Source organism: Montipora foliosa, chromosome 2 (assembly GCF_036669935.1).
Source record: "Montipora foliosa isolate CH-2021 chromosome 2, ASM3666993v2, whole genome shotgun sequence".
Classification (NCBI taxonomy): Eukaryota; Metazoa; Cnidaria; class Anthozoa; order Scleractinia; family Acroporidae; genus Montipora; species Montipora foliosa.
Genome location: NC_090870.1, coordinates 10,281,605 through 10,304,557, shown reverse-complemented (window position 1 = coordinate 10,304,557; position 22,953 = coordinate 10,281,605). Strand labels below are relative to the sequence as shown.

At 40.2% G+C, this 22,953-nt stretch overlaps 2 protein-coding genes and 1 non-coding gene across 3 annotated transcripts in view; 2 read left to right on the top strand and 1 right to left on the bottom strand.

Moving 5' to 3' along the window:
- Positions 1 to 20,518, top strand: part of LOC137986568 (uncharacterized) — a 36,456-nt gene extending 15,938 nt beyond the window's left edge. The window contains exons 5-12 of the mRNA XM_068833555.1: positions 328 to 831; positions 1,429 to 1,646; positions 5,722 to 5,876; positions 6,314 to 6,767; positions 14,098 to 14,211; positions 17,781 to 17,917; positions 18,857 to 19,097; positions 19,733 to 20,518. Coding sequence (XP_068689656.1) covers positions 328 to 831; positions 1,429 to 1,646; positions 5,722 to 5,876; positions 6,314 to 6,767; positions 14,098 to 14,211; positions 17,781 to 17,917; positions 18,857 to 19,097; positions 19,733 to 19,853 — 1,944 coding nt within the window. The 3' untranslated portion in view covers positions 19,854 to 20,518. The remainder of the gene's footprint in view (positions 1 to 327; positions 832 to 1,428; positions 1,647 to 5,721; positions 5,877 to 6,313; positions 6,768 to 14,097; positions 14,212 to 17,780; positions 17,918 to 18,856; positions 19,098 to 19,732) is intronic.
- The window catches only part of LOC137992383 (tRNA:m(4)X modification enzyme TRM13 homolog), a 282,513-nt gene that overhangs the window by 19,850 nt on the left and 239,710 nt on the right, over positions 1 to 22,953 (top strand). The gene's annotated exons all lie outside the window — the stretch shown is intronic.
- Positions 22,906 to 22,953, bottom strand: part of Trnap-agg (transfer RNA proline (anticodon AGG)) — a 74-nt gene continuing 26 nt past the window's right edge. The window contains exon 1 of the tRNA in view: positions 22,906 to 22,953. This exon is cut by the window's right edge and continues 26 nt beyond it. This is a non-coding gene — a tRNA (tRNA-Pro).

Genomic DNA, 22,953 nt, shown 5'->3' with positions numbered 1-22,953 from the left:
AAGCTAATCCGTTTTTGAGGGTTGTCCAAGTCGATGCTCACTCAGAACGTCGTTAACCTTCCATCAACCTTTGGGCTGCCATATTTAAATTGTTTCGGGAAATTTGTTGGCCCTTGAGGACAAGGCAGCAAGTTGATATTTGCCAGTTTTATTTCAAAGCGTTTTAACAAAGGAAATCTCGATAAAATATGACGATTATAGCAAGAAATTTTACCACTGCATTTTCTTCGTCACTGAAGCACTTTGTAAGTACAAAATAGTTGCTCTGAAACCCCATCTGCGAAGACGAGGCCTACAATGATATTTCAACGTGTATCTCCTTTGTAGGTCTTTGTTGACCTTATCTTTGCCTATTTTGCTGCAAAAGATTCAGAGAGTGATGTGACGACATACGAAGTAGCCTGGGGATCGGCACCTGGTCTGAGCGATGTAAAAGAATTTGAGGAGGTCATTAATACGACAATTTGGTTTGCTAAGTTTAAAGATAATGCCCTCGGTATAGGAAAGAAATATTTCGCCACCGTTCGAGCTACAAACGGAGCTGGTTTACTTTCCCAAAAATTGTCCTCTAATGGCATCGTTATCGGAAAGTCGGAATACGTCTTTGATAATCAATCGTCCGCCTCGTTTTTCTTCGATACCGTAAATGTGAACGAAGACGGGTCGCGAAAGGATGGAGGAGTTGGGCAGACATATGGCACATTGAGTGTCCCTCAGGGCGCAGTTCAAGGAAAAGTAAAGTTGCGGTCTTTCAGTCTGGATGATGATAAGTTGAACCAAAACGAGACGGAAGAAGGACCTGTCAGAAATCCTATAGTCACAAAGCCCAAGGTTTGTTTCTTTCAGCGAAAATTACCACCCAGCCTACATGGTAATCAAGAAGGTATAATGGCATCACCCTTTGACAAATGGGGATCAACTGACTGTTTATTGGCCTACTAATCTATGTACTGTCTGGCTGATTGACCAAATAATTTAAGCGATAAACGAATGAATGAATGAAGCATGAGACAGACAGAATGACTTTAATTGAACGAACAAACGAATTGAATGACGGAATGCATGACTGACTTATAGATTAACGGACTGACTGGCGAACGAACGAACGAACGAACGATTAAAGTATTGATCGCCTGAATGACAACTGACCAGTAGTCGTAGGAGCTGACTAAGAGAATAAGGTCTAAGGAGGGTCAAAGTGATTGACTGACTTTCTCACTACTCTTGAATACTAACTACATCACTCTCTCGCTGATTCATCCTAAAATCGAATGCTGGACTGTCTGATTGAGTCACTGCCTGGTCAGCTGCTTCCTTAGACCGACTGATGCCGATTGGCGGAATGTTTCACTGCCTAGTTCGCTTGTTTAGCAAATTACATTGGGCAAACCGCCAATTTTACACGCCTCTTTGAACTTTCTTTATCAGCAATTCATGCTTGGAAACTACAGTTTCGTCATCAAAGCTTTGGATCCAGTGAACAATACAATTCAGGAAGGCTTTACCTTTGTGAAGCCGATCACTATTTCCATGTTTTATGACGTGGATAATCTGATTAAAGCGAACAAAAAGCATGCTAATAATGAAGTGACTAAGGAGGACGTAGACCCTGTGTTGTATCTATGGGACCCTAAAAATGAGACCTGGTAAGTAACTCTATTTGTTGCTAGTTTGAATCCGAAGAAAGGAAAAATTTAATTGGTCAGAGGAGGTTCCGCGTTCCAAGTGCCTATAAGGGAATCCTTGATGACGTCATTGTTTACTTACATTTTGTTTCATTAACATATGAGTTTGCTCACAGAAACCATAATGCTATTTATAAATCAATTTCAAAAGATAAAACAGTTCGTCTTGGGTGGCAAACGCGCCAAATGCCCCATGCATTCTTTGTAAAATTTCGAATTCTCAAAGCTGCACTGCTCAGACATTGTATTGTATACCGCGTTCAAATTTTCAAAGATAGATTATATAAGCCATTTCGGAATTGCCCAGGGAACTGGGGCAAATTTGAATCAATCCATAAATTAACACCATCACATGAAAGATAACGTTGTGATTGGCCATCTGTGCAAGTTTGATGCTGTTAGGTTGAACAAGAGATCAAGTTACGGACTTAAAAACAGTTAAAAAATCCATACAAAGGTCTCTAATTTTGAGGCTGCGTCCCCCGAAACCATATAAACTCTTAATTTTTTTTACGATTTGTGTAATATCCAAAAAAATAGGCAAAATAACCCTCAAAATTAGAGACTTTTGTATGGATTTTTTACTGTTATGAAGTCCGTAACTTGGTCTCTGTTTAACCTAAAAGCATCAATCTTGGTCAGATGACCAATTTCAATTGGTTCAAATATGAAACTCGCTCCGGTTCTTTGCGCAATTCCGAAATGGCCTATTTTACAATGCACTTTCATTATTCAGTACTTTATTCTTGGCTGACTGATTAGAAATCGATAGCCTTGTGCCAGTGAGGCAAAAATGTAAACAAGGATTCTTCTGCAGGAGTCGAGAATTCTGAATCGATTAGTATCCCTCTTAGACGGTATCGGGGCATCGTAATAGCTAAACAATCAAGCTATGTTTAGGTGATCTGATTATTATTGTAAGGCCCAAGTTGTTCAAAGGCTCGCAAACTTTATCCGCAATGGATGATTAACTAACCGAGAGTTTCAATCTGTGCAAAGATTTCAGCACCCTGCGAGCAGAGCCTCTCTAACTTTCGCCAGAGGGCGAGCAACAGAGGCTCTGCAGAAATCGTGTTAAGTCTTTTAAGTCGCTGCAGGCCAAGTTTCTGGGCTAGTCACTCCGGTTAAACCGGTTTAGGCAGCGCGCGCGTCATATGTTTGACAAGGCGAAAGTCATAATCGAGCCTTCAGTACGGAAATCAATATGGCGTCTATGAGTGCAATCGAGACTTGGTCTGGGTTTGAAACTGTCCCCAAGCAACAGCTTGGGCATACTCAATAAAGACTCCACACGATTTCTGAAGAGTCTTTTCTTTCTCGTCGAGTCAAGAAAGGCTCTGCTGGAAGGATGAGCACACTCAATTAAATACTTGTACGCAGAGCTTAACCAATGTTTTGCGTGGAGTTTATTTTATATTTTGAATAGTGATTTGTCTATACTGAGTAAAGTTATACGACCTTTGCACAACTGGACTGGGATCTGGTCTGCCATGCTTGTAGGAATAAAATCGTCGTAATGTTGATTTACGCAATTATAGAGAAGGAGACAATAAATGTTAACTGTAGTAAATCATAGGAAGATATTATTCTCAGTAGTCGATGACTACTCAGGAATACTCGAAATGAAATCTGAGAGTTCTTAACAGGGATCGTGTCTATATGACTTACTGATTATAAGTTCGAATGCTTTAACTGAGCCGTAGGAGACTCGAGGAGGAGCTAGGCCGATAACCTTGGTCCAGATGAAAGGGTCATGTCATCAGCTTGTATTACGCAGGAGCTTTGCTAGTCTCATTTTGGGAGCGTAATTGAATGCTTAGTCAAAATATACAAAAACGTTGAAATTTCATTCTGTTTTCTGCCTCCTTTTTCTCGCTTAGTAAGTGGGTTTTAAAATCTTCAGATTTTGGACTAACTTAACTTACTGTGGTGGTGGTCAATCGAGACACGGATACTTGACAATTATTCCATGAGCGCGCGTTGGATATGAGATGGTAAATAGCCAACGAGGCGCGTAGCGCCGAGTTGGCTATAACCAGTCTCATATCCAACAAGCGCGAATGGAATAATTGTTTCATTAAATTCCTTAAACTCCAAAAATTTGGAAGTAAGAAATACGAGCGAAAAAAGTGAGAAAATCGAGCGAAATCGAGAAAATTTGATAAAGATGCGATGTTGTGTAAGACCTATGTAGGCTCATCACAAAAACATTTCTTGCCTTTTCGCGTACTTCTAAACGTCGGAATTGATCCAAACTTTCCACACAAAAAAGTTTCTTTTCTTTTTTGGCTTTATTCAAAAAGAAATTTCGCTTTCCGGCGAAAAAAAAAATTAGTTTTGCAACGCTTAGCGCAATCATTTACCATATAAGGTCAAACTAAGGTATATGAGCTGATAACCGAGATTGAGTGAACCAATCAGAGCACGCGAAATGCATTATCCCAGGTTGAGAATTTAATAATTAATAACATAGAGGGCAAAATTACTGAATACTGATTGGTCAATGAAGAGGACATTTTTTCTTAATTTTGCTTGAAAAGAGGGCAAAATTACTCGCTCACGATTGGTCGAGCGCCAAAAATTCTCGCTCCTGATTGGCTGAACGTACCTTTTCCACATTCAGTTGGTTTCTTCTGTTTGAGCAAAACAACTTCGAGTTCATGGAAGTTTGTCTTTTCGCGCTGCATTTGTCAAAAGGGCATAAAGATTAAGAACTAGCTTTAAAAGATGATCTGGAATTTGAATTTTCGAGTGACAAGAAGAAGGGCAAAAGATTTTTTTCATGAAAAGCTTAAAACTTGGATCGACTTAGATGGCGCCCGGCGTAGCGGAATTGTGTGGTTGAAAAACAAAATGATTCCTTTCGTCAAGGGCTTTCAGTTTACCACGACATCTTGCAGCTCAACAAAAGAGGTCACAGAACAATTTGCCATTGACGGGAGGAACAAGTAGCTCAAATTTGGTGGATTTCTTTGGACAAACCGTTTGCTATGTTTACGGATGCGTATTTGCAAGTGGTAAAAACCTCTACAGCACAGGTGAATAAAATAAATTGAAGCTTAACATTTGGTTTAATCGTTCTTACTGTTGTTCAGGAATGAAACTCGTTTTTTCCTCTCGAGTAGACGTAAATAACAATCATCTATACTCGTTTTGGACGCAAAGAACAAGTTGACTTGCTTGTCTGTTTGTTAGTTGTTTTGCTTCCGAGCGAACGAGTGTTTTAACTCCGCTTAGCTGTCTGTTTTTCGAGGTGCCTCAACAGTGTTAAGAAAATTCTGCCCTCTATGTTAAAAATTGCCCTCGTCGCTGCGCGACTCGGGCAATTTCAGCAATTTCTGAAAACACGCGTGATATTAATCCTTAATTTTACTCGGCCTCATGCGATTGCCTATACTAACAATTATTCCATTCGCGCTTGTTGGATACGAGGTGGTAAATAGCCAACGAGGCGCGTAGCGCCGAGTTGGATATAGCCAGTCTCATATCCAACAAGCGCGAATGGAATAACTGTTTTATTAAATTCCTTTAACGCAAAAGTTTGGAAGTACGAAATACAAGCGAAAATTGCGAGAAAATTAGAGCGAAATCGCAAAAACTTGGTGGTCAGACAGACGCAGGTTCATCGCTAAAACATTTCTTACCTTTTTGCGTACTTCTAAACGTTAAAATTGATCCAAACTCTCCAAAAAAAAGGGTTTTTTTTCTTCGTTCAGAGAGAAATTTCACTTTCCGGCGAAAACAAATTTAGCTTAGCAACACTTAGCGCAATCATTTGCCATATAAGGTCAAGCTAAGGCATATGAGCTGATAACCGAGATTGAGTATACCAATCAGAGCACGAGAAATGCATTAACCGAGGTTGAACAGTTAATAAAACAGAATCATCCTGCTGACAAGGGAGCCCGCCGTCTTCTTTAAACTCCTCATGTAAAACTCACCAAACGTCTTTTGAGCGAATAACTGTGGCACGGTTCTGTTCGTTAGTGTCATTTGAGCTCGATCAACCTCATACCGCTGACATTTGTTCTTGTAGGACTGACGCTGCCCTCACGTGTCATGAGCCGTGGAGTCACGTGAATCGATCCATCAAGCTATTAACAGTAAATGTGTGTCACCTGACACAGTTTGCTTTCTTCTGGTCATTTGAAGCTCAGCATGGCCTGTTAATACTTGATAAAAACAGCTCAAGTGAGTACATATTTTTGTTTGTCTTTCTTTTCGTTGCTAGGTTGACTACCACAGCTAACGCCAATTGCTGTGGTTCCGTAGATCATGCCCCAACATTCAAAACTCTATGCCCAACGTTTTGGGAGCAGTGCATGAGTTCTGAAAATGACTCATAGTATTTACAATCCAGGGGCCTATGGTCAATCGTCGATATCCGAAAAGCCAAGAAAATCTAGCCATTTACAGGTGTCATTAACAAAAGCAGCCCTTTCTCCTCAGTATCGGTGCTAACGGAGTTGAACTCACAACCACTTGCCCGCGCACAATTCCAAATGAAACATCCAGTCAAGGGTCGTCTTTTTCAGGTAATCGTACGTCGAGAATCCTGCGGTGCGGTTTCCTCGCAATACCTTTAGTTTAAAACAGTCTTTTCAATGTGCTGATTTTGCCCATTGCAGTTTACAACAAAGAAGGCGTGGTTGAAGTGTCCCGTACCAGACAAGTAAGTAAACTCGAAATCCCAGTTCGACGAGCGAAAGGCTCCCAGGGTGACATCACAGTCCAGTGGTTTCTGTATCGAAACGACTCCTCACATGGCCCAAACCTCTTATGGCCAACATCCGGGAAGATCTCTTTAGCAGATGGCGAGTGGAACAAATCTTTCGTTGTCAACCTCGACGACGACGAGAAGGATGCGCCACAGTCCGTGGTCTGGGTACAACTGGATAAAACCACGGGTGGAGCTTTGCTAGGGTCACGTGATCAAACCACTGCGAAAGTTCTAATCGCAGGAAAAGAGCGTGAAGAGATTTGGCACTGGATTGTCACAGGCGTGAGCGTTCTTATCGCATTGATTTTGATTATTTTGCTTGTTGCGTGGAGGCAACGAAGGAAGAAGGTCAAAAGCCAAAGGTTAATCTACATTTTTGTTCTTTTTAAAAATATTTTTCAAACTTAAGGTTACTATGATGAGATTTTTATTTATTGATAGATAGTCGTAGCTTCACCGTGTTTGTCACCGCGCCCTTTGTGTTTTATTTCTTATTACAAGTCAACTCGAGCCTTAAAGTAATTTAATGCTCAGGGGAACCAGGCTGACGCATTGGCTGAGAGCACTTGCCTCTCACCGATGTGACCTGGGTTTGACTCCCATACTCGGCCTTAAATGTGGGTTAAGTTTGTTGGTATTCTACTCTGCGAGCTTTTTCTCCAGATACTTCGGTTTTCCCTTCTCCTTTAGGCATCTAAACCGCAAAGAAAAAATGACCGTATTGAATGTTTTCGTTAATATCTGGACTTATATTTACAGCAATATGATGGCTTACAATATCTCAATTTAAATTTAAAAACATAGGCTTTTCAGAAATCTCGTAATAACAACTGAAAACTATTCTTAAAAAGAAGCAAAAAGTTTCAGAACATTTGCGGAAAAAGGAATATTTCTTGAAAATGGCATGTTATTAAAATTAGCAAAATAAATGCTTTCTTTGAGGTAACAAACATTTTCAGAAAGCTTGGCTGAAAAAGAAGAAATCGCAAATTTATTACGAAATTTTCAATAATATCTGTGAAAACCTGCATTTCACTGTGGCAACAGCACAGCGTTGGTCAAATTACACCATCGGTCTTCGCTTGGGCAGGTAATGAACCTACCAATGTTAAGCCCGAGGGAGGAAGGGGGTGGAGGTCGGGCATGGGCTGCGGGGGATTTTGACATATAAACAAATTCAAATTCCTCACTCCCAGGTCAAAATAATCGGTCAAAGTCCCCATCCAGGGAAAAGTAAAGTTGATCAAATGTCCTTGTGTGTAATAATTAAACTACAACAGAAATTTATATACAAATATAATTTCTCTATGTCACAAACTCGTGGCAGAGCATCTAGTGAAATCATACGAAGTACATCTTTAATTAAGGACTTTCGCGCTAATTGTTTGTGCGCAACTTTTACTGTGCAGGTAACGAGACTGTGATATGTTATGCATTACTTCAAGCATTAGTTACGATCTTATGGCGACAAAAACGCCGGGGCAAAATTCCAGGCTGGCTTAAGAATGGCACATTTATTTCCAATTCAACACGAAATGTTTAAGAGAAAGGACCGGAGGGCTGGAAAAGGTTGCTAATCGAGTATTGGCTGATAGTTTTGAAAACTCCAGGAAGGTTAGTTTTAGTCAGCGACGTTGCGTAAATTTAATGGGGTTGGTTTTTTTTAATGTTTTTATTACGCTACGAACTAATTAGTTCAAAGTTAATGCATAGTTTTAAAGTTCTTTTCCTTTACTTTCAAGAAAACAGAGCAGAATTATTTTCTCTTCCTAATCCTCTTAAATAGTGCAGACCTATGAGGAAACAGGCAGAGATTGTATTTCACAAAAACCACACTCCAGAAGATGAGAAAGACGGCAATGGAGAGATATGATACAAAACACTAACCAAGTAAAGATAACGCCTGCTTGAAACTTCGTTGCTATGCTCAAGAAAGTTTTTTCTTACAAAAACCTTTCATCGATCGATCCTGTCTTGGTTCCAGTCCTTCCCCGACAGGTAACGCAAAATCGTGACAAACGAAATTTTCCAAGAGCTTCGCAACATCACATCGATTTTATTCGTTTAGATCATCGGTGACTCCAGTCACTTACTCTTCTTACAATCTACAAAATATGATGAAATGAAAAAAATCACAATGTAAGAAGTTATCTTTTTTTATTTTTTATTTCCTTGTGTCCTGAATTCCGGAAGTGGTTACAACGGATAGCGCTTGCGAAAACGCTTGTTGAGGATTAACTCTACTGTTTACGACATCCCTAGCGGCATGCAATTACTTAAAAAAACCCACTCCTATATTTCTGTGCAAAAACCTTCACTCTAACATATTATTTTATGATTTTCGACGAATGAGTAGATGAGGCTACATCTCGTTATGAAGACCCATCTATCGAAATTAGGGCATTTTCCCTTACCTTTTTCTCCGAAACAAAGTCGGTGTCCCCCAATTTTTTTTTCATTTTTGGAATAAGCAATTCATGACCTAACTTCAGGCGAGAAATGAAACAAATTTCAATGTGGGAAGATTTTCGCGCGAACGTCCTTAATGAGCAGGCTTTATGCAAGTATTTCCTTCAAAATCCAACAAAAAAAAAAAACCACTTTGTTCTAAATTTTCGAAGATAGATAACTGGTAAGCGCTTTCCGAACCAATGGCCCAACACGCCAATGCCTATCCCCGGTTTCCGTAGCATGAAGCGACTAGGAGTATTTTAACTCTCCCCTGGGATGCTAGTCCATCGCAGGGTTACCCCCAGCATTACGCCGGTACCCATTTATACACCTGGGTGAAGAGAGGCACCGTGGGAGGAAAGTGTCTTGCCCAAGAACATAACTCAATGTCCCCGGCCTGGCCCCCAACCAGAAACACTCGCTCTGGAGTGAGGCACACTAACCATGAGGCCACTGCGCCTCCCACGATAGATAACTGACGGGCTGATAAAAACGACAATGTTTGCATTAACGAATGAAATGATATATGAAATGAATCATATTGAACTGTGTATATGAAATTGCGCTTTCAAAGCTGCGATGATCATAGCTTCACTTAATGATTGCATTATTTAATAGCAACAAAATACATTTATCAGTCACCTTTCGTTCAGCCCCACTGCTCCGTCACGAACACGGGAAGCTCATCCAAATGCCTTCTGGGTATTTCCAAGATGGCGGAAAGCTCATTTACAGGCCAACATGGCGACCACGTCAAATTTCCCCACCCTGGGGACATCTCGTACGATCATAATCCCTACCCTGAGGACAGACCTCAAGATCAAATTCCCGTGGTTTGCCCGTTGCCCGACACCTCCTCCCCCTCCTCCTCCCCCCCCCCCCCCCCCCCCTGAATCAGGCTTAACATTGATAGGTGCATAACATGAATAGATCGTTCAAAAGATGCTTTTCACGAAAAATTGTGGAACTTTTAAGTCCCAATTATAAATTATGAATTGAATTTGATGATATAAGCGTGATATTGAACGCGAAAATGACAATTACGGAGTAGATCGTGGTCTTTAAAAAACATGTGGTCAATGATGTCACTTACGCGATTATTTCCTACCTCTGTCATTTTCTAGATGCCGTTCTAAATTGCTTGAAATGGCTTTCCAGATACTTTTCCATTGCTTTGGCGGAGGTTTTTGTCGTGAAAACTCATTTCTAGCAATCCTTCAACAATTGTTTACATGTGCGTTCTCAGGCTTTGGTAAAGAAGCCATTTTGTCTCGACTTCTGACGGTCGTTGTGTATGCCCTATTTAACCATCCAAGCTGAAACTCGGTACATGATTGGCTTAGTCTATTCACTATGCACTGTACTCCAAATTTGGAAAGGAACGGAAGTAACGCAATTTCTCAGCAATTATGGAACACGCTAGAAAGTAAAAAAAAGGACAAAAGGTTTTTTAAAAACCAACTCTTGATTTGATTGATTTAGTTTCTTTCGGATGAAGAGCCAATTCTGTAATTTGGAAACCCGAAATAAACCATCATCATCATTATAATTATAATAATTGTTATCTTGCAGATCAGTCGTTCGATTTTTATTTTTTATTTTTATTTAAACAATATTTGATCACTGCATTTGCTCTACGATTTGGCAGTCAGTCAGCTGCTGAGTCAGTTAGATTTTCAATTGATAAACAAAACTAACGCTCTGGCTGCCTCAATTATCTTTAAAAAAGATATCCATTGGAATTTTGCTTTAAGTGCTATTCATGATAGGGAACTTAAGCAACGACGACGGCGACGGCAACGAGAAAGTGATCTCCAAATAAAAATTCGGGTTATTGCTATCACATGGTGATTATTTCAACCTTTTTAAGATGACAAGGGTGTGGTATTTCTTCAAGAATGACACTGGTCGGAACGGCTTTTAATTTAGGGGAGAAAATGAAAATCTATCCTCAAGTGCTGAAACACAGGTCACATTCCACAGGTCAAGGCTAGGAGTCTCTGCTCTAGTGATGAACAACCTAGCCAAACGTTTCCCTTAGGCCCGAAACAACATTTTTGTAGAGTGATTAGGGCTAGGAGACACTTTTGGTGTTGTTTGTCTGTACCACAGTGACATGTACCCTGACCTGTGGAATGTGAGGCGTGTTTTAGACCCACCGCAAATTTGACTATTTCACGTTGTTTTGCTGACGCAGCAAAGAAATGGACAAAAGTGAAAAGCGCACGTGCAAAGCCATTGTTTTTGCCCACTAAATATGCAAATTTTTGACATTGTCGTTGCCGTCACCGTTGTCGTTGCTTAAGTTCCCTATAAGCCCCTATTGTGGCAGCAAGGACAAACGAAACGAAAAAAGTACCAAATCCTGATGAAGGATCTAATCAGCGTGTAACTATTTTAAAAAAGGAGAATTGAAAAGCTGCATGATCAAACAGTGAAGGAATATCTGTTGTATTTGTTAATGTTCAGGGGCACCCAACGACCAATTTGTTGTAAAATGTATTATTATGCCCCAGTTAATGAAAATAAATGTTATTAAGGCATTTTCAGGCGTTTTTTAGTGTTGCTGGGAAAACATTATCTGTTCCTTTTTCCCAGCAAGACACACAAGAAATTTCCCAGCCCGCTAGATAAAATTGGTTGGTTTCCCAGTCAGCTGATCAAATTTATTTCCCAGCCAGGAATTCCGCGCGCTTTCAAATCCCTCGATCTAAAACAAAACCGGGACAAAACAGGTTTTTTCCGCAAGCGCAATCACTCTGACCAACCGTCGTATGTTTGTGCCTACTCTCTGGGAGAGGGAAGGGGTTCTTTTTTTTTTTCTTTTTCAGTCGTCCTCAGTCTTCAGAGTTTCTGCAGCCAGCTCGGGTTGAAATGCTAGAAAAAGTCAGTAATTCACAGGCAAAACCTCTATCAATAACAAAATTTTCCGGGCAGCCAGCTCATCGAAACACCTGTATTTTCGCCAGCCAGCAAGATTCCTCTGGGGAACAGAAAATGTGAGGAACAGATTCGTTGGGTGCCCCTGAATGTTTACATTTTTACTGTATCATATTGCAAACATTTTTTTCGTGCAAATTGTAACGTCCCATTAGCCAAAGAGCATTACTTGTAACTGACCCTGATGAAGAAAGGCAGTACCTTTCGAAATTTTGGCAAATACAACAGATATTTCTTCACTGTTTCATCAGCCTTTCGCTTCTCGTTTGTTTAAGTGCTATCTTTATTCCTGTGTAATCCATTTAAGCGTTAGCCCCGGAAAACCTGAAATGGGTCCATACCGGGAAAAACTCTGACCAGGGTGGGAATTGAATCAACGAACTCAGTTACAATTTTGGTCACATGGCAGCAAAAAGTAGAGAGTATGAGGTAAGAGAGCCAATCCCCTATCTTTGGCCCCATTCCGATGAAGATTATTTAAAATCTATTGTTAGTTTGGTGTCAGACTGCGTGGTTATTTAAAAGACGACACCTTATTTGTCTTATTGGTCAGTTGGTGTGAAAGTGGACCGCATGGTCACGACCACAACAGATTTAAATAACCATTGCAGCATTGGCGTGATCTAAATCTAGCAGTAATCAGAGATTAGGAAGTGCGTTCGAGCTGCCTTCCTTTTGTTGCGATATTCAAATCCATTAATTACTTTACATTTTGACTGAGAAAGATAGTTGTGTTGCATCAAACGGCAATTTAATCTAGATGCATCGCAGAAACAATTTGATGATTGTATGTTGTGTTGATTTGAATTTTATCGTCACATTTACATGTTCTATTGATCCACCTTTAATCTGCTAGCAGAGGTTTCAGAATAACATCAAAGGAGGCATTTCGGTCCAGTGTGTTAGGGTGCTTGCCTTGAGATCTGGGCATCTCGGGTTCAAGACACGTTTCTGTCCACTCGTCGAATGTGTCCTGGTAGTCCCTGGTTCAGCTTCTCGTTCTCGGCTGCACTTGTAAATAGCCAGCTGGTTTGCCTCCGGCCAGTTGGGATTCTTAACAGTTGTTGTTGAATGTTCTGTTCTGTCGTGATTGTGTTTCAGTGGCCCTGAAAAGTCCCTGTGGGGAGTGGTCAATTAAGTATGTATGTATGTATGTATGTACAACTGACGAACCGAGGTCGAATAACATCGTCTGCTTCCTAGAAAAAAGAGCACTACAGAGCTTTCTGATGTTTTGATAAACAGCACCCATTATACTTGTAAGCCAAATATCGAATAAGTAAACACAATTTCACTCGGGGAGAACTAAAAAAACGAAACGCTCCAAAGCTAAGTCGCGAGCAGGGTCGCAGGTCAAAGCAAGCAAATCAAATTTTGTTCATGACGTCAAGTCACGTGGGCTCAAGGCTCCCCGCATCAAATCGAGGCGGGTAGTCAGCCACACGAAAAAAAAATTCTCAAATCGGCAGGATTAGTAAGCGTCTTGCTTCGCTCGATCGCAAATATATTTCAAATAATTATCAGTCATAGGGCTCTTACTTCTTGTTTTCTTGGCCGCGGGTACTTGAGATGTCATTTCACGAGAATGAATACATAGAAGTTTGAAATAAAAACGTACCACTTCTAGCTACTTGTCATTTTTTTTTTTACGTTGCATCACTTAGTAACAGGCCTGAACTGAATGGGCCCTTTGCAGGATAGTGATCACATGGTACAAAAGCCGCCATACTTGAACGCAAATTGCCCACTGGGACATCTAAAACAAACAAAATTTAGATTAACTTGCTTTGTGTTAGACGCCCCCACTGCGCAAGTTGCGTTCCAGTATGGCGAGTTTTGTACCATGGGATCACTATCCTGCAAAGGGCCCATTGCCTCGCTCGACAATCTTAACCCATCAAATACAAAGACCTCAAAAAACTGAATACAGGGAGAGAGCAGGGATGGCGCAGTGTTGAGAGCAATGGAATTCCACCAATGTGTCCGGGATTCGATTCCTAGACTCGGCGTCATATGTGGGTTGAGTTTGTTGGCTCTCTACTCTGCTCCGAGAGGTGTTTCTCCGGCTACTGTGGTTTTTCCCTCTCATCAAAAACCAACCTACGATTGATACGAGTTAATTTAAGTTTTGTACAGTGTCCCCAATTAGTACCGCAGCGCTAAAATATAGTTGACACTTCAATTACAGATTGATTAGTTTGACTAGTTGTGTTTGATCAAGTTTTGACGAGTTAATTTGGCATTCTGCATCTGCTCTGATTGCCCAGGGTAATTTCTTTGTTGTGGGTTATTTTTGCATAGGATGGATGTTCACAGATCAACTGAACGGGAAGAGCACCCCCGCCGCATTGCCATGACGACAATAACAGGATTTGTGAAGCTCAATACTGGTGGACTGGATTCGGACGCTCAAGGGTGAGTACATTTTTTTTGTCTACAGGAGAATTGTTTTCTGTGGCAATGTTCTTCTGTGTGATATGTTGGTTTCCACGTGTGCCTGAGACGTCAAGTGTTCTGAAGAAAACCCGTTTTGATCTCGTAAAAGAGCGAAACGCAGTGGACAAATTATGTGGGCAGAATTCACTCTTTGGTTCCATGATGTGATAGCAAGAGAGGATGAGGTAAGAGAGTGGATCCCCATGAAACAACATAGTTTTTTTAAGCTATTTTTGGTTTCGCAAAGCTATTTTTAGTTCTCGTTCCCAGTGTCGCGTGGTTAGATGATCAGGGCAGGGGAGAGGCCGGGGCTGAGCTATTCTTGCTGTGTCACGTCCACGCAGCGTCCAAATCTTGTAGCTAGAAATATGTGATCTCGTTTATCAGTATGTTTTTTAAGTGTAATCTGAGCGCAATGAGCATTCGAGAGAAGATTCGTCAGTTCCTGAAAAGAAAAGGAACTGAAAGTAGTGAGGAATGTTCAAGTAAACAGAGACGAGAATGTGGAAACGAGGGTGAGATATTTGACATCTAAGTTTATTTGCATTATAAATACTTTTGTTCTTGGGCCTTCGTAGTTTGATCAAAAATAAGACACAAACAGCAGTGATAAACATATTGAACTTGTTCATTTTGATTATGACTTGACGTTTCGTATGTGCTCTACGTACATTTTCAAAAGTAACCGTTGAAATTTAAAACAGCTATTTATATGTAACAAAGAGGATGAGGGGACTGGAACCTAGATTAAGCAAATACTTAACAGTAAAATATATAATAACAATAATTATAATAATAATAAAAACAGAAAAGATTACTAAAGCATCAGCTTTTCACTTCCGACGTTGACGTTGAAAGCTGGCTCAATTTCTTGAATAAAGAAGATCTCTTTTATTTTACAATGATAGACAGTTTTGCCCTTTGCTAATTGTTGAGATTGTAATGGTTTTTACATCGGTAAAACTAAACGGCGGCTTCACGATAGAAAAACCGAACATTTTAAGGCCCTAGCTAAAAATGACAATACTTCAGCCATTGCTGACCACGTTAAGGCCACTGGACATAACATCAAGTGGGATCATTTTGATATTTTAGCGAAGGGCAAAACTGACTATCATTGTAAAATAAAAGAGACCTTCTTTATTCAAGAACTTGAGCCAGCTTTCAACGTCAACGTCGGAAGTGAAAAGCTGATGCTTAGTAATCTTTTCTTTTTTTCTTTTATTATTATAATTATTATTATTATATTTTTACTGTTAAGTATTTGCTTAATCTAGGTTCCAGTCCCCTCATCCGCTTTGTTATATATAAATAGCTGTTTTAAATTTCAACGGTTACTTTTGAAAATGTATGTATGTAGAGCACATACGAAACGTCAAGTCATAATCAAAATGAACAAGTTCAATATGTTTATCACTGCTGTTTGTGTCTTTTTTTATTTGCATTAATTACGTAATTACAACTGGCCGATCAATAGGCTCTCTCAAAAAGCTCAGTAGCTGAACCATGCTCTAAAATTAGATTTTGAAAAACTATCACTGGAAGAGGCCCATATACGGGAGATCCCCTCCCTTACCTCATCCTCTCTTGTGTGACACTTTTTTCCCAAAATGGACTGGGAACGAGTTAAAGATGAAAGCGAAAAAGTTTTACTGGGCTACCCCCTTCCCCCCTCCCCTAGGGAGCAGTAACGTCAGTGTGATTTCATTATTGGCTTCAACAGGAATTAAAAAAACTAATGGGGGCAAACTAGCCAAAAAAATCCGGAATTTTCGATTCAATCCAGCTATAGAGACATCTCCAGTTTCAGCGTTCATACTCACATCAACCAACGGGCCCTGGAAATGTACCTTCTTTTTGCATATATAGAATTTGTTCATCGATTTCGTGCGTATCAAGAAGGCGAGGAATCAAACCTTGCAGCCAATCTAACTTAAAAGAGCAAAGCGCCTCCTGTGTTGGAGTCAAGAATTCCACTTTCTGTTTCCCGAATAATTTTTGTAAGAGTTCTCTCAAATTGCTGAACGATTCTAACTCTTCTTCCAAAGAAGCTACCTCCCTCTCCTCCAGCGTGGCGGAAATAAATTTCCTCGATGTTGTGAAAGTCAAATGGTAGTAGTCAGACTTGGTAAATAAGTGGCAAAAACTTCAATGCATCCGAAAATTCGAAGTGAAAGAAAATTCGTACACAATCGAGAAATCAGATACTACGCCCTAAGACGAAACTTCAAGTGAAGGGGAAATTCGGGCTATCCGAATATGTGGTGTGATTAGCGAAAAAAATCAATTTTCATGCAAGACATTTAAAACTCATCCACAAATCCAAGTGCCCGCAAAAATATTTTAGAAAACCGCTCAATTTTCCAACACAAAATGTTATATAGAGCATGATGTGGAAATTCAAATAATCGGATGTAACGCAAAATACAACAACGCACAACAAAATCAAGATTTTAAAATAATGACCGTAAGTACACACCATACACAATTAAGCAGAACAACAACGTTGTAGATTTCTTTGCGATGTTGTTGGAGTATTCTAGATCTGCTTTGAGTATAAATCAATGTATATTTGAAGATCGAAGGAGACTATCGTCGTAGATCGGCTCGCGTTAGAAGCTGAAACAGAAAGCGTACACGCAGTGAAAACAGACCACCTTTACGTGAAATGCTTTCTTCTTCACATGAGTTCCCAAGGTCTGGCCCTCAATCTTGCCGGAAAACGAGAGCTGTAACTGCCCGGCTTTCTTTAGAATGACGGGTAGTCCAGTTAACGCCCAAGAAGCGATCTTGTTTTTAAAATGCATGGAAATATTCTTGAATGTTTTAAAATAAAGAAAAGCCTTGCCTTCCGTTCCAAAAAATGTTTACGATATGTTCTGATCAACTCCGTTATATAAAGGCTATAAATTTTGATATAGCATTTGCATTAACGAGTTGACCCATAATTATCTCCATAAGGGACTATAATTAGTACACATGGAGCTTCACTTTAGGTGAAAACATACTGCCTGTCCTCAAATGCATCATTATGCAACAGTAGATGGTAAAAGTTTCATTTGCGCGTGAGAAAGATGTTAACTCATGCATTGACTCAGACTGGGAGTGAGACTTAACAGATTTCACTCCGTCTAACGCCAAACGATTTTACTCGTCAAGGGGGGGTGTCCTAGGGCGTTTGAGGTGTGAATGAGTTAACCCACTGACCCCTGGGAGTGAGACTTAACAGATTTCACTCCGTCTAACGCCAGACGGTTTTACACGTCAACTGGGGGCGTCTTAGGGCGACTGAGGAGTGCTTCAACGGTAAAGTTTAAGTTTCTGTTACGAGCCTAGGAAGGCCCAAAAATCAGAGTCCTAGGCAGGATTCGAACCTGTGACTTTCGTACACAGGACCTAAATAAGGGACCTTTCAGTCCGCAGTATTTCTTGTAGCCCAGTAGATAGAGCATCCAACGCCAGTTTCAAAATACTTTTTCGTTGACTCATTGCACTTACACACCACTTGATTTTAAACATGATTCCTTTTTTTCTTTCGATTTCATTAGGACCCAGTTCCCCCTGCCTGGTTCTCCTGATATCCCCCTGATGACACGGTGCGACAGCGATGAATCTATGCCAGACGAAGATAGTGATCATGGGAATCGCGCAGCAAAGCGAGTAGCCTCCAAAAGGAAAAATCCAGGTTAATTGGTGTCGCATGTAAAATTCTGCGTAACAATGTCACTATTTAGGAATTTGATGTCCCATCATGGCAAAATAAGTAAAAAAATTCCAGCAATCACGATTGGACTTCCTGGCGAATTAAAACAAGGTTGCGTCTTATAGTCAGGTAGCAGGTTGCGACTAACTATGATTAAAGTTGTGTCTGTCATCGTGAAGATGAACCCAACAGAAAATTGAGGAGACAGAGAGGAAAGTCGCCCAGTTTCGCCAGTGGGATATGTTTATTTCAGTTGTGTTATTTTAGAGATGTCACAAAAACGGAAGTCTGATTCCTGGGACATCCGCAAAATCGGAAGAATTCAAAATGGCCTTCCGAGTGGAATTGGTATATCTACAATTTCTTGCTAATGTACGGGTTTGTTTGATGAAGAATACGACCCGCAAAAGCTATTACATTTGTATGATATCATGCTTCATGGTCGCGCTCGTCTCGGAAAACAGACCTCCCATCTAAATATAACTTTTTTAAAATTCAAATATCCTTGCCAACGCCCCTAGACTCCCTCTCTCCCCCTCATTTTTTCTTTACTCTAGCTGCTCGAACGGTAAATAGCGTTAGTATATACTCGCTCAGTGATTTTGGTGTTTCAAGCAATCTGATTGGTTCGCTATCTCGGAGTAATTGAGCAACTCCGGTTTCCCCTCTCCTCAAAAACCAACATTTGACTTGATTTACTTTCATTGTTAATTTCAGTTTACAGTGTCCCCAATTAGCGCTCCAGCGCTAGAACGACTAGACACTTAAATAAAGTTCCTTTCCTTTCCTTTCCTTTTAACTGAAATAATTTCTACTGATAAATCGCTTGACTGGTGCCTACGGTTGTGGAAATGAAAGTGGCTTGAAACCCCGTAGTCCGTTCGCGGTTAATCTCTTACTTGCCCTGCACTTATTTTCCAGGTCGACTGCATATGAAATCATATCGCCTGGCTCCCCGATTTGAGGGAACAGGAGCGAGCAGTGATGATGAATTGGAGCACGAAACTTCTTTTACGACCATTGGAACCTATAAACCAACGTTGCATTTTCCATGCGCAGCTAGCTCCGATCTTAAAGTTGTGAGCTCCGAAGAGGAAGACTTTGATAACATAAGTGTTGGAGAAAGGAAAAAGCTAAGGAGCTCAAAGATGGAAGAATTCCGGTAACGAGTTTTTTAAGAGCTTTGGCACCAAAATAATAACATCGGCAACTTTTATTTGGAGCTTTTCAGAACAAGGCAGCTAACACGAGAATACAGAATTAAATAGGGCGGGCTAAATAATAACAGTATCGTCCTTCACAAATGGTCCCGGGTTCAATTCCCTGATTCAGCTTCGTGTTCGTTCAGTTCGTTGTTTCTTTACGGGTGTTCCCTTTTACCAATTATTCACAAACGCATTTGATGTGCTTTACTTTCAGTAAATCGTTTACAGTTGTCTGGGCCTGCAAAGTGAAAAACGGTCATGAAAACAGTCATGGGAAGACAGAATTTCAACATTCGAACCGTGTATCGCTGAATTCGTGTCACACTAAAGACCGACGATTATAGTTAAAAATTAAAAAAACCTTTAGTGAGAGCATCCGTTTCCCGTCTTAGTAGGGGTGAATTGGGCTTTATAATGAAAAGAAATGATTTAGTTCTTATGAAACCCTAAGATGCATTTTTCAACTGAGAATAATAATTTCTTCTTTCGTACGGAAGGTAGTTTTCTCCAACATAAAGCCTAGATTCTTATTTTACCTCATTTCCGTTTTAGCACATCCCCAAACGTTTGTGTTTTCTGCTTTCTCACTTAGAAAACGCGAGGAGACCCATGATACAAGCGATTGGACAGACGATGACGGAGAGGTGGTGTCTGACACTTTTATGCCCGTCGCTCACGTCAAGGAAAGTTCCCACACTTCGGATAATGCCTAATCTGAGCTGGAGACGGAAAAATGAGTCAGTGACAGCTGAGCCACTTTTACTTTACATTTTAACCACATTCTAGCAAGCATAGGGCTGGCTTAACTACTGCATGAGCTTGGAAGCGTAAAATGTGTAATCATTTTAAACTAGAAACATGCCTTTTTCGCCAGAAAAAGGTGGTAATTGGCCATGGGAAGTAAATCTCTAAGCACCTGCGCGTGCTTCACCGCGATCCCGCTCGCAAACGCCAGACGGAAACAAAAGGAATGTCGTTTATTCGTCCGGTCGGTGTTACTCACCAGATAGAACTTAAATGAAGACGTCGTTCTTGATGAAACCTTCCTAACAGTTCCTATATGATATCCAATGATTCGAAGTAGCTTTTCTTTCCAGTTTAAATCACTTTGAGAATGATCAATTTTAGCCGATTCATTTTGCCCAACTTTTCATGAAAACGACATTAAAATTCATTTGACTTCTTCTATAGTAAGAATGAGATTACATGAAAATGGCCTTTCAAAAAACCATGAGGGATCACAGAGAGTTTCCTATCGAAGCAACGCACACGTTTATATTCAGTTACTAGACTCTGTGATACTGAGTAGTATTCGCTTGCTGACTTGATGTATTCGAAAATATAATAAGCTGGTAGGGTTACTAATAAAAGCTATTGCATTTAACATTGTTGATATTTTACTTTTTGTCGGGGTTTGGGTTAGTTAATAGCACACTTGTTCTTTTCGACCTTTCTAAAGCAGCCCCAAAAAATATTTATTTTATAGACCGAATGCATAAATGGCGGCCAAAAAAATATTCTTTTATTTATGTGCAAATTAGCCTCACTAGCCTCGTTTGCATGGACAATATACAAAAGAAAGGTTGCTAGAGAGCGAGGCTAGTGAGTGTCATTAGCACATAAACAAAAGATTACCTTTTTGGCCGCCATTTATGCATTCGGTCAATATGAACCTCCTAACTCCTTTTTAGTCATTGCTTGGAGGCTGATACAAAATAAGTGCTTTTTTGGGCTATTTTAGGAAAATGACGACGAAATCCGATGTTCTATACTACCTATGGGTTCATTGCGGTGTAAGGCAATTATGGTGGTAGAAAATAGAGAAAGCAGCGCCGTTTGGTGTCCTCTTGAAGAAAATTCAAGGTTTGTGTTTAACGGCGCCATGGGTGGTGGAAGATCAGGTGTAATTACTCAAAGCGCTAAGCAAGGTGCAAACTATTGTTCGATTGCACTCAGGTGATAAGACGGCCATGTTGGTGCCAAAACAATAGAAAAATTTAACTCAAGTTTGCATAATAACAGAGTCAAAATCCCAAAAGACTTTTTCGCTTTTGTTTTCTCCACAAACATGGCCACCGTGACGTCAGTTGGAATCAAAGAATTTGACGAGTAAAGACTTGTTTCCATATCTCAACGTGCCCTTGGACGTGAGGGGCCTGGAACAACAAAACTGAAACAACCCAAACCCATACAAAAATGCCAACGTATCCTCTGCCTCTGAAATGACTATTATCGACAATTCCTAAGTTTCTCTAAATTGACTATTATCGTCAATTTAGGACGCTTAGCGCTTGATAAGGATTATGGGAAATGAATATCTATTTTTAAAATCCAAACCCCAATGCCTAAACTCGCTGGACTCGAACCTGGGAATATGTTCGATTAATGACCCTTTCACTTAACCACTAGACTACGGCCGTAACACCTTTTTCAAAAAATATTAATATATTTTTTCTTCTGAATGCCGCCGTAAACGTGTAGTATCAGCGGCTAAGAAACAAGTTTAAAAAGGAGATAATGTCGGTTACCAAACGTTAAGAGAAAGCTAACCATTTTAAAATCAACTACTAGACTTAACCACTATTCAGCAATGCTTTCACATATACTAATTATATTTGATAAATAATCGGTGCAATTGTCAACCAATGGACCTTTAGTTCCTTCACATTGGTTGCTCCGGGTTCAAATCCCGTCCAGGGATGCAACTTTTACTTTTTTCTTTTCATCTGCTACCACAAGTCCTGGGACAGAGTAATCCTAAAATGACGATAACAGTCAATCCAGGGAAAATTACGAATTGTCGATAATTGTCATTTCAGAGGTAAAAATGCTAACCTTAGGCTTAAACACTAAGGTTTGGGGTGTTTCAGTTATTGTACCCTTCATCCCCTACCGCCACCCCAGTCCCCTCAAGTCCAAGGGCACTTTGAGATATGGAAACAAGTCTTTACCAGTTTGACGAGGCATCAAATTATTTTGATAGTTTATACCACAGTCGTTAACAACGATTGACAATAAAGCTCTTTGTATTGCAATTATTAATTTCCAATTTAAAAAAAAATGCGTAAGATATATGGAAAGTAATCAGTGCCCAGACTGCAAAGTCGAAATGAATGTTGATGAGATAAGAAGCAAATTGTTTTGCCCAGGATGAGGTAATAGAGGGTGTGAATTTCAGTTGTCAAACTCATTAATAATTCATAATTCATAACTCATTTGTATCGCCCCATGTGGTCAGGCAGACGAGTTTGAAACCCAATGAAACACTACTTATAGGAAAGGTATCGTTGACGTCACCTATTGTCATCAGCCATTAATGTGCCAACCAGAGCCTTATTGGCTATCGAAAAAGGGTCTTTTGTTCCTGTGACTGGAACATTTGAATAACAAAAGCAATCAATCAAGTGAAGCTATGATCTTCGCAGTTATGAACGCAATTTTTGCAATTGCGTAGAGAAGCCTGAAAAATTCAGGACTTCAACGGGGTTTGAACCCGTGACCTCGCGATTCCGATGCGACGCTCTAACCAACTGAGCTATGAAGCCACTGACGTTGAGAGCTGGTCATTTGTGGCTTCTAATGGTCCCGTGAGGAATGAATCAATGATGAAATGAATCATATATGAACTGCGGATATGAAATCAAGTGAAGCTATGATCTTGGCAGTTATGAACGCAATTTTTGCAATTGAAGTCCTGAATTTTTCAGGCTTCTCTACGCAATGATATTCAATGTAAGGAGAAATGTAGACTCGGAAAAATATCCGAGTTCCAGATGGGATTTGAACCCACGACCCTCCGTGACCTAGTCGGAT